The sequence below is a fragment of the Mandrillus leucophaeus genome, unplaced genomic scaffold (assembly GCF_000951045.1).
Source record: "Mandrillus leucophaeus isolate KB7577 unplaced genomic scaffold, Mleu.le_1.0 Scaffold17, whole genome shotgun sequence".
Classification (NCBI taxonomy): Eukaryota; Metazoa; Chordata; class Mammalia; order Primates; family Cercopithecidae; genus Mandrillus; species Mandrillus leucophaeus.
Genome location: NW_012101698.1, coordinates 1,172,201 through 1,183,776, shown reverse-complemented (window position 1 = coordinate 1,183,776; position 11,576 = coordinate 1,172,201). Strand labels below are relative to the sequence as shown.

The 11,576-nt window shown below is 45.5% G+C and overlaps 1 protein-coding gene across 3 annotated transcripts in view; it reads right to left on the bottom strand.

Annotated features, from left to right (window-relative positions):
- WWP2 (WW domain containing E3 ubiquitin protein ligase 2) overlaps positions 1–11,576 on the bottom strand; it is a 217,197-nt gene that overhangs the window by 126,534 nt on the left and 79,087 nt on the right. For 2 of the 3 annotated variants that reach the window (XM_011976702.1, XM_011976704.1), the window contains 2 exons: positions 2,493–2,630; positions 612–708 (listed from right to left, as the gene is read on the bottom strand). In XM_011976702.1, coding sequence (XP_011832092.1) covers positions 612–708; positions 2,493–2,630 — 235 coding nt within the window. Of the gene's footprint in view, positions 1–611; positions 709–2,492; positions 2,631–3,881; positions 4,034–11,576 lie in introns of those variants that run through there. The other variant, XM_011976706.1, reaches the window with a different exon arrangement.

Sequence of the window (11,576 nt, the reverse complement as noted above, 5' to 3'; positions counted from 1 at the left end):
GCCACAGCACTCCAGCCTGGGCAACAGAGCAAGACCCCATATCAAAAAACAAAACAAAAGAATGAAATCACGTCATGTCCTTTGCAGCGACATGAATATAGCCGGAGGCTGGAGGCCATTATCCTAAGCAAATTAATGCAGAAACAGAAAACCAAATACCACATGTTCTCATTTATAAGTGGGAGCTCAACACTGGGTAAACATGAACACAAAGATATAAATAATAAACACTGGGGACTCCAAAAACAAGGAGAGAGGAGCAAGGGTTGAAAAACTACCAATCAGGTACTATGTTCACTATCTGGGCAATGGGATCATTAGAAGCCCAAACCTCAACATCATGTAATATACCCATGTAACAAACCTGTTCATGTACCCCCGAATCTAAAATAAAAACAAAAATTAAAAATCTAAATTCAATTAAAAAAAAAAAAAAAAGGATCCTGAGTTCTGGACTCCTCTATTAGCCTCCTTCACCACTGAGTCAGTTACAAGATCTCTGGAAATGTCCAACAGTTTCTACCATAAAATGTTCCCCGCCATGTCCCAACATGTTTTCAATAGCTCTAAGTATCTTCTCAGCTCTTTCTCATAGCTAAGGGGGGTCTTACCGGGATCTTCCACCAAAGCAGTTTGTGCTGGGGGGCTGGTGCCGGTTCTCTGGAGCTACCGCTGTTCCACCGGAGTCTCTCGAAGGCGGCTGTGATCCTAGAAAGGAATCAATCACAAGAAAAGACAGAAGCATTGAGGAGCTCAACTCATGTTCGAGATTTGACAGCCAGGAACAGAACTCCCTCTGTGTGTTAGAGTTGCCACCACCACAGGATACGGACATCCAGCAAGCTGCAGCCACCAGAAGGAGAGGAACAGGGGTGATCACACAGGATCCAATCCATGCCATGGAGCAGTGGGGCTCAAACCTTGGAAACAGCTTCTCTTCTCCAAGACATTCAAGAGCATCCAAGGCACTTACAAGCAAATTGCCTTATCCATTAAATGAATCTCAGCCTCAAAAACATGAGATAGAGAACAAACGCTAACCGTGCAAAGTAGGGGCCAGGAATCGGGGGCATTTCTCCATAACACACCTAGAGAGCTTTTACAAAGCCAAATCAGATCATCATAGTCTTCTGCTAGAAACCCTTCAACAACTTTCTGTTTCTCAAGATGAGGTTCAAAATCCCTACCAAGGGCTTCAAGGCTGCACGATCTGAGTTGACCTGTTTCTCCGACCTCACCTCCTCCATTCTCTCTCCTTCTTGCTCCTAATAATCCAACCACACTGACTGCCTCTGTTCCCATCACAGGCCAAGCCACCCCTTCACCCCACACCCCCACCATGGCCTGTCTAAACTCCTTGTCCTCCAGGTCTCAGCTTCCTCAGAGAAACCTTCCCTTATCCCTCAATTTAGATGAGATCTCCCCTAACAAAGTACAGGAATCTCATGCCACCCTGTGGTTTTCGCTGATAGCTTTTGTCACAATCACAGCTATGTAATTACCTGTGTGTTTACTCATTTGATGTCTAACTTCCCCTGCCCTCATCAAGTAGACTGTAAACACCAAGCAGTGGAGACCATGTGAATTTGGCCCATTGCCATCCGGCTGGCACCTGGTCTAAGACCTAGTGCATACCAGGGATACAATTATGTATATATGTGTTGAACGAGTGAATGACGCATGTTTTTCTCCAAGCACCAAAGCACCCCAAGCACTGATCAGTGCAGTTAAGGGATTTTTCTCCACAGTCAAGGCCCATCCAGCCACTGAGATTCCAACCAACTGCCCTTGAATTGGAATTCAAATTGCACCCCTTTGAAGCTACAGAAATCCTGCTTGGTGCCTGGAAAGTGCCATGATTACATCACATCTAAGAAAACATTTAATGGGAAAAATTAATGGAGAAACCCAACCCATTTCAGACCTCAGAATTATTCATGAAATAATTTCCTGCTAGATCCAAAGGTGACTAATTTCAGACTAGATCAAAAGAAACAAACTACCAATATTCGGGACAGAGAAGGGGACACTCTCCAAATTCCCAGCTCTGTCTGTATTTTGCTAGTGTGTATCTCTAGGAAAACACAGGGTCCCCTTCCCAACCAATGCCTCTCATAAAAACACCCTCAACCTCCCCAAAAAGTGTAACTGTATTGGGAAGGAAAATGGGCCAAAGTCACATTTGATAAAGATATTTCATTTTCCAGAGTCCACATGGGATGAAAGATGTTTTTCTCTGCTATCAAACCAAACAATTACACAATTTACAGAGACTGGACATTTACTGTGGCCCTTGATCAGAAAGTGGCCCTTGAAAATTCATGTCGTGATATTGATCCACGGTGCTAAGAAGAGTCGGGGCTAGCTATGGGCCAGGCTGAGTGGTAATCAAACCAAGACGCCTAGTAGAGAACCAAGCTCTCAGCACCTCCTGGCCCCTGCCCAGCCCCACCCCGTCCCGGCACAGCCCTGAGGAGCAGGGCGGCACTCACCGTCTGTCACAGCACTGCCATTAGGCACACTTCCCAGATCAACAGTCGGCCCGTCCAGGAAAATGGTCAGCTCTCCGCCTGAGACAACACTGCCTTTATTCTCCGTCTGCAGGTTCAGGGTCAGCTGCGTGTTCTCCACTGTGGGGTACAAAAGGCAACATGGATGGGCTAAAGCAAACGCACCCCAAGTTAAGATTCTCTAAATGAGAAGCTCCCATTTCACCTTCGCTGGCTTCCCTGAGAATGCTTTCCCCGCATCTTCAAATTTTGCCTCGTGGCATGGAACAAAGAGTGGGAAGGAATATGTCTAATGAAGTCACTGTTGTATCAGGTTGGAGGGGAAGGTGTACTCTTTCTAAACATTTCATATCACCAGATCAGCAACAATTTCCACATTACTGATGTAGTAGTTTGTTTACACTTGCAGCACTGTGAGAAAACCACAGGGATACTGATGGTGTACAGATGAAGAAATAGTTGCAAGTAATATCCCCCTGCCCATAGAAACCAAAGAGACCCTAAGGAACTGTCAACAGGAGACATCTCCATCTGGAGAGGGATTGCAGGGGCTTATTCTTTTCTTATTTGCGCTAAAACATACTGTTGTTTTTTTAAATTTTCAATCCTGAAAATGTATTGCCTTGACATAAGGGAAAAAAGTTACAACAATGAAACTTCAATGCAGGCTAATAGGCCCCATCACTGACTCAAGGAGAGAGAGGTGAGAAGTGGCCCAGAGCACCCTGCCCCCAAGGATACCAGGTAGATTCAGTCCTGTGGGTGACTGTAGCAAAAAAAAACAGAACAAACTGACTGGAGGCAGAAGCCCCAAGCCCTAGGCAGGCTAGAAACTGCTGCACACACACCCTTCACCCTGCTACTGAACTTGGCTGTGCTGAATAGCTTCTGTCTAGTTAAGTGTTTAGTCCACACTGAATACTTCAGTTCCCTTCAGTTCAGTCCAGCCAGGAGCTACGGCCTTTAGTTCAGGGCTGTTAAATAATTACCAAAAGGGAATCAGCCTTTATGAGGATTTCCACAGGGTCTGTCCACACCACACCTTACAAAACCAGACCAGGCAAGTGCCACGTATCTGAACCTCCCTCCCCACCCGCCCCACTCAGTCCAACACCTTGTTTTATTTCTTAGTTGCTACTGCACGATAATAAGCTATCTTACCTGTTTTCTAGAACAAGGTAGAGTATGTATAAATGTCTCCATAAGCACACTAAGGTAAATTTGAGCATTTTCTACAGATAACCCCCGCTTTCCTTCACCCCCGCAAAAAAGACAGCTCTAAATCCCTCTACAGATACAACCCTTTAAGAACTTAGCAGAAAATTCTAGATCAATTCAAGGATCTATTATAATAAGATAGAAACCAGTTACCCTTTGGTTTTCAAGCTCTCCTAAGCGCTCTACCTTCCCTTAATCTCTCTTCCCTGCCATGGATCTCTCCAACCCTTTTTTGAGTGAGTCTGCTGCTATTTTCAGCCAGTTCCACTGAGGGCCTTGGTGAGTACTAAACGTTTCTATAAAATAACACTTGTAGTTTCCAAAGGAAATGAGTTCCTTCAAAAGCCAAGGAGTATGGAAAGGAACTGAGGCCTTTCAACCCCCAGCCACCACTTGTCATCCCTGGGAGTGGCCACTTGGGAAGCACCTGCTCCAGCCCCAGCAGAGCCTAACCCTACAGCTTAGTCCACATCCTGAATGCAGCCTCGGGAGAGATCCCAGGCCAGGCTGCCCAGCTAAGCTGCTGCCAAATCTAGCCCCCTGAAACTGTGCGATCATAAATGTTGATTATTGTGGGCTTTTTTTTTTTTTCTTTTAAGTCAAGGAGGGTTTCCCTACTCCATTATGCCAAGATCCAGTGCCTAAGTCTCTGGCAGTAGGGATATTAAGCACATGGGTTAAGAGGGGGTGTGGTCAAGCACTCTGAGTTTAATTCACAGTCCCTGAGAGCTGTGCAGCAAGAAGCAAATGACCTAAACTGAGCATCGGTCTCCCTACTTGCAAAACAGGGGAAATCATGGCACCTTTTTCAGAGGACTCTTGCAAAGAAGTAAATGGCACCTACTGAGCTCCTAATAAGCTGTCATTTTTATCATCTTCCTGTTGACTTTCCTGTTTTTAGGCTGAAGAGTCCTAATTCCTCTTGGTCTAATTTCTCATTCACCGTATTTGTTTTTTGTTTTATTTTTTAATTTTTTTTATAGAGACGTGGTTCACTATTTGCCCAGGCTGGTCTCGAACTCCTGGCCTCATGCAATCCTCCCACCTCGGCCTCCCAAAGTGCTGGGATTCCAGGAGTGAGCCACTGCACCCTAGCCTTCATTCATTTTAGTCATTCTTCTCTTGATCCTTCTGGTCCTTCTGAGACTTTTTTGGGCTGTGACCACAGAATCTTCCAAGGTAAGCCACAGACCCATCACGCAGACAAACTGTCTTTTTACCTTGTTTTCAGGTCATCTCCTAAAGGCGCCCAGCCTCTGGCTCCAGTACACAGACCACTGTTGGAAGTGTGCTGAGGGATGAGCATTCCAGAAGGGCTCCTTGATTCCTGTCCTGATACCTCAAAGGTCGTCATTTCATAAATGGAGTGTGGACACTTTTTTCCCTCCTTCCTGGAGGACTGATAATGTTCAACAGGAGAGTGGAGGAACCCAAGGCCTCTCGCTGCTCATTTCTACCCCTGTGACAGTCACAGTGCCATGGGCCTTGGACAGAAGCCAGAGAGATAGCCTGCATTTTCCTCTCCATGGTCTCGTCCCAAGGATCCAAGTTAGCTCTTCTATCTAGTTTATCTACTCATTGTCTCCAGTGGAATCATTATATATTTGAAGGCTCAGAAGCCACCATACAACACATTGAGACACACTTTGCCTTCAAAAAGTGTCAATGGGCTGGGTGCGGCGGCTCATGCCTATAATCCCAGCACTTTGGGAGGCTGAGGTAGGACGGTCACTTGAGGCCAGGAGTTCAAGACAAGCATGAGTAACACAGTGAGACTTTGTCACTACAAAAAAGTTAATTAAAAGGAGCAAGCCAAGCTCAATGGCTCATGCCTGTTAATCCCAGCACTTTGGGAGGCCAAGGAGGGTGGATTGCTTGAGTCCAGGAGTTCAAGACCAGCCTGGGCAAGATGGCAAAACTCCATCTCCAATAAAAATACCAAAAATTAGCTGGATGTGGTGGTAGGCTACTGTAGTCCCAGATACTGAGGAGGCTGAGGTGGGAGAATCACCTGAGCACGGGAGGTCGAGGCTGCAGTGAGCCAACATCACGCCACTGTACTCCAACCTAAGCAACCAGAATGAGACTCTGTCTCAAAAACATAAAATAGGACTGGGCATGGTGGATCATGCCTGTAATCCCAGCCTTTTGGGAGGCTGAGATGGGCTGAGATGGGTGGGTCGCTTAAGCTCAGGAGTTCGAGACCATCCTGGGCAACATGGTGAGACCCTGTCTCTATTAAAAATACAAAAAATTAGCCAGGCCTGGCGGGGTGTACCTGTGGTCCCCACTGCCCGGGAGGCTGAGGTGGGAGGATTGCTTGAGCCTGGGTTGGGGCAGACATTGCAGGGAGCCAAGACTGCGCCACTGCACTCCAGCCTGGGTGACAGAGTGAGACCCTGTCTCAAAAAATAAATTAATTTAATTTTAATTTAAATAGCCAATAGGGAGGGGGAGGGCCTTTTTTCTTTAAACTAAACTTTTGAGAACATAACCCTCCTCTGTTCTATTTGAGACCTCTGGCTATCACCATGATAACCAAGTGATCTAATTTACTGTCACCGAGAGCAAGGCAACCTGACGCCACAGGCTTCATGTGAAAGAGGGGTATGGAGAAATGTCAAACGATACCATGAGGAAGCAATCAGACGCCAGAATGTGGGACATCCATACGACAACTGCCCCAGACTCCTGAAAAAGTCAACGTCATTAAATTCATTTAAAGAAAAAAAAAAAGAGGCAGGATGGAGACTCCTCTAGATTTAAAGAAAACCAACAAATGCCATGCATGAATTTTTGACTAAACCTTGGTTTGAAAAAGCTATATTCTTGGGATATGTGGAGAAATTTGCATACAAACTGAATATTAGATGATGTTTGAAATTATTGTTAAAGTTCTTAGGTTTAATAGCAGTACTATGGTTTTACAGACAGGCATAGTGGCTCACATCTGTAATCCCAGCACTTTGGGAGGCCAAGGTGGGTGGATCACCTGAGCTCAGGAGTTCGAAATCAGCCTGGCCAACATGGTGAAACCCCATCTCTACTAAAAATACAAAAATTAGCCAGGCGTGGTGACACACATCTGTAATCCCAACTACTTGGGAGGCTGAGGCAGGAGAATCACTTAAACCCTGCAGGCGGAGGTTGCAGTGAGCCAGGATCGTGCCACTACATTCCAGCCTGGGCAACAGAGCAAGGCTCTGTCTCAAAAATAAAAAAAAGGCTGGGCGTGGTGGCTCACGCCTGTAATCCCAGCACTTTGGGAGGCCGAGACTGGCAGATCACGAGGTCAGGAGATCGAGACCATCCTGGCTAATACAGTGAAACCCCATCTCTACTAAAAATTCAGAAAGTTAGCCAGGCGTGGTGGCGGGTGCCTGTAGTCCCAGCTACTTGGGAGGCTGAGGCGGGAGAATGGCGTGAACCCAGGAGGCAGAGCTTGCAGTGAGCCGAGATCACACCACTGTACTCCAGCCTGGGCAACAGAGCAAGACTCCGTTTCAAAAAAAAAAAAAAAATTCACTTTGGTTTTATATGAAAATGTCTTATTCCTGGGAGATGCAAGAGTAGATGAGAATGATACACGCATTTATTTTCAAGTGACTTTTTAGAAGAATAGGGTGAAGTTTTGGGGAGTAAAGTGTCACGATATCTGCAATTTACCTTCAAACGGCTCAGGAAAAAAAATACACCCAGCCATACACTATAATAACATACAGACAAAACAAATTTGGCAAAAAAATGTTAACAAGTGCCAGAAATAGGTGGATGGCATTTGGGTGTTCACTGTATCACTCTTTCAATTCTTCTGTATGTTTGCAAATTTCATAATTAAACATTGGGGAAAGGTTTTTTTTTTTTAATTGGCAAGGTTATTTAAAAAATTAAACTTCAGAGAACAGAACACCTCATTATTCACTTTTTTAAAAAATTGAGCCAGAGGAGCCCTATAATATACAATGGGACTAAAGAAACTGTTAGCTAATTGAGTGACAGATTCGTGCATACAGGGGAGGCTGAAAGGCGTAAGCGTGGCTGGAAAACATATACTAGAACCTTAGTTATAAATAGCGGTCTTAGCCACCTCACCTCTGGGGCCCTCTGTTTTCACTACAGCTGTGCGGATAGCTCTACAGAGGCCCTTTCTCTTCCAGTATGTCTTCCTGCTGCCTTTAGAGGCATTGCTCAAAATCAAGAAACCCATGAAAAAGTAGGTTTAGTGAGTCTATTTCCATAACTGGAATCTGATTTAGCATATAGGAAGCTCACCAGCTCCTCTCAAGCTCATCAGGCCCTGTTCTATCTGCATTCACGCTGTTCACATCTGTGCCTTGAGTACCTACTATTCTAGTTACTGTGATTCACAGGAACAAGATAGGCAAAAATCTGTGCTCCTAGAGCATTTACATTCTACTTGGAAGAAACAGACAATAAGCAATGTCTTTTCTTTTCTTCTTTAAAAAAAAAAAGTAAATTGCATAATCTGTTAGAAGGTGGCAAGTGCAGGCTGGGCGCCATGGCTCATGCCTGTAATCCCAGGACTTTGGGAGGCCGAGGCAGGCGGATCATTTGAGGTCAGGAGTTTGAGACCAGCCTGGCCAACATGGTGAAACCCCGTCTCTACTAAAAGTACAGAAAAATGAGCTGGGTGTGGTGGCGGGCACCTGTAATCCCAACTACTCGGGAGGCTGAGGCAGGAGAATCGCTTGAACCCGGGAAGCAGAGGTTGTGGTGAGCCGAGATTGTGCCATTCACTACAGCCTGGGCAACAAGAGCAAAACTCCATCTCAAAAAAAAAAAAAAAAAAAAAAAAAAACCTAAAAAAAAAAAAATTTTAATGAAATAAAAAAAATTTAAAAAGAAGGTGGCAAGTGCAATAGGAAAAAATAAAAGAAGGGGGATGAAGAATGCTAAGCTGGGAGAGGATGTGGGGTAGAGAAGAAAAACCTCCCCGGGAAGGTGACAATTGAGCAAAGAGTAAAGGATAGGGGAAGCCACGTGGGTATCTGGAGGAAGAATATTCTAGGCAGAGGAAAAAGCAAGCCCAGAGGTGCTAGATGAGAGCATGCCTAGCATGTCTGGGGAATGGTAGGGAGGCCAGGGCAGCTGGAGTGGAGTGAGGGAAGAGAGGAGCAGATGAGGGCAAGAGGTAACCAGAGCCTCCAAGTCAGGCCTTGGGGCAAGGTCCTCACAATTGCTCAACATGGGATGGGGCTCCGTTACAGGGTTTTGAGCAAGGAAGTGACCTGATTCCTGCTGCAGCAAATCAGTCTGGCTACGGGAGAAGGGCTGAGGTACACAAGACCAGGTAGGAGGTCACTGTGGTAATCCAGGCGAGAGCAGATGGTTGTTTGGGCAAAGGCGATGGCAGTGTCTTTAAGAAACACTGTGTCTAAGAAGATTCCACCCTGGCCTCCTCCCTAGCATGAGTTAGAAAGCCCCAGGACTCCCCACCAAGCACATCAGCCAGGCCCCACAGGCCCACTGATGTCTTGGAATCAAAGCTTTGGGCAAGTCATAGGCAGGGGCTGCAAACCGTGCCAATTTAGAGCATGGCTAGAGGAAGTCTGATTCAATTAGGACTAAATGGAACATATATAATGAAAATAATCAGCTGGCAGAGGCTTAGGTTTCACCGAGAAAGTCAAAGGCCTGAGCTCATGCTAACTTCAGTAATCAGCAAACATACTTCTTTAGCTATACGACTGAACCCTTCTCTTCTAAGTAATAACTGGTTACAGATACCTTCTAATACTACTTGATGGAGGTCAACAGACAGCAGTAAGGCTGAATATGAGAATCTAGGGAAAAAGACTCTGGGAAGTCCCAGGGACTGTGCCCTTTGAAAGACAGCCCTTTAAAAGCCAGCATACAGACACCAGGTGCCTCCTGATGGAAACACACATCACCACACCAGAGAAAAAAAAGAACCAAAGTCAGTCTCAGCCTCTAGATCTGCCCATGAGGGACAGAGGGACACGCAGAACCACACTTTAGGGAAACACACAGCAAAATCCAAAGTGTGGGAAACTATAAAGGACACGCTGTCCAGTTTCTTCAACAACACAATGCAAGGAGTAAAAAGAGGGAGGACAACATCTAGGTTAAGAGAGACTGAAGAGACATATCAATCTTGTTTGGTTCCTGACTCAGACAAACCGATGGCTTAAAATGGCTGAGCACAGTGGCTCATGCCTGTAATCCCAGCACTTTGGGAGGCCAAGGCAGGGGGCTCACTTGAGTCCAAGAGTTTGAGACCAGCCTGGGCAACAAAGTGAGACCCCATCTCTGTAAAAAAATAAAATAAAATAATTGGTTGGACATGGTGGCATGCACCTGTGGTCCCACCTACATGGGGTCTAGGCGTCATGGCTCATGCCTGTAATGCCAGCACTTTAGGAGGCCAAGGTAGGCGGATTATTTGAGGTCAGGAGTTTGAGACCAGTCTGGCCAACATGGTGAAACTCCGTCTCTACTAAAAGTACAGAAAAATGAACTGGGTGTGGTGGCGGGCACCTGTAATCTCAATTCAGATTACATGGGTGGCTACGTGGGTGGCTAGGCAGGAGGATCACTTGAGCCCAGGAGGTCAAGGCTGCAGTGAGCCATATTTGCATTACTGCACTCCAGCCTAGGCAACAGAGCAAGATCCTGTCTTGAAAAATAAAAATAAAAAATAAAAAGCTTGGGCCCGGCACGGTGGTTCACACCTGTAATCCCAGCATTTTGGGAGGCTGAGGGAGGCAGATTACTTTTGTTCAGGAGTTTGAGACCAGCCTGGCCAACATGGCAAAACCCCATCTCTACTAAAAATACAAAAATTAGCCAGGTGTGGTGGCACACATCTGTAATTCCAGCTAACTTGGGAGGCTGAGGCACGAGAATCACTTGAACCCAGGAGGCAGAGGTTGCCGTGAGCTGAGATCCACGTCACTGCACTCCGGCCTGAGTGATGGAGTGAGACTCTGTCTCAAAAAACATTAAAAAATTTTTTAAAAATAAAATGAAAGTGTTACACTACGACTGGGGAAATGTAAAAACTGCCTAGATAGTTCAAAATATGAAATGATTACCATTGAGTTTTCTAGGTATGAAATTGGCATCATGGGTTGGGTTTTTAAGAGTCCTTATCTCTTAGAGAAATACACTAAAATATTAATATTTGTAGTTGAAGCATGTCTGGGATTTTCATAAAATTAATCCAGTGGGGATGGGATGGGAAGTTAGATGAGACAGGAATGGCCCGTCATAGACGGCTGCTGAACTGGGTAATGGCATATGGGGATTCACCGACTATGTTTCCACCTCTGTGTATGTTTCACATTTCCTATAATAGTTTTTGTTCTAGTAACTGGCCACTAACAAAAAAAAAAAAGAAGGCAGGGCGCAGTGGCTCACACCAGTAATCCCAGCACTTTGGGAGGCTGAGGCAGATGGCTCGCTTGAGCTCAGGAGTTCAAGACCCACCTGGGCAAGAGGGTGAAACCCTGTCTCTATTAAAAACACAAAAATTAGCCAAGCATGATTGTGCCTGCCTATAGTCCCAGCTACTTGGGGGGCTGAGGCAGAAGAATCACTTGTGCCCAGGAGGTCAAGGCTGCAGTGAGTTGAGATCGGGCTACTGCACTCCAGCCTGGTTGACAGAGTGAGACTGTTTCAAAATAAAAAAAGAAGTTTTTGTGTTTTTCCATGCCAGGACACCCAAGGCACTAACAGCAACTATAAAGAAAGAAAAAAAAAAACTTGCAAGATTTTGACAAAATATAGTTTAAAATATAAAAAGGTAGAAGACACATCAGTCAAGCTGTTCGGGGAATAACTCTTACTCTTATTTTTCCTCCCTTC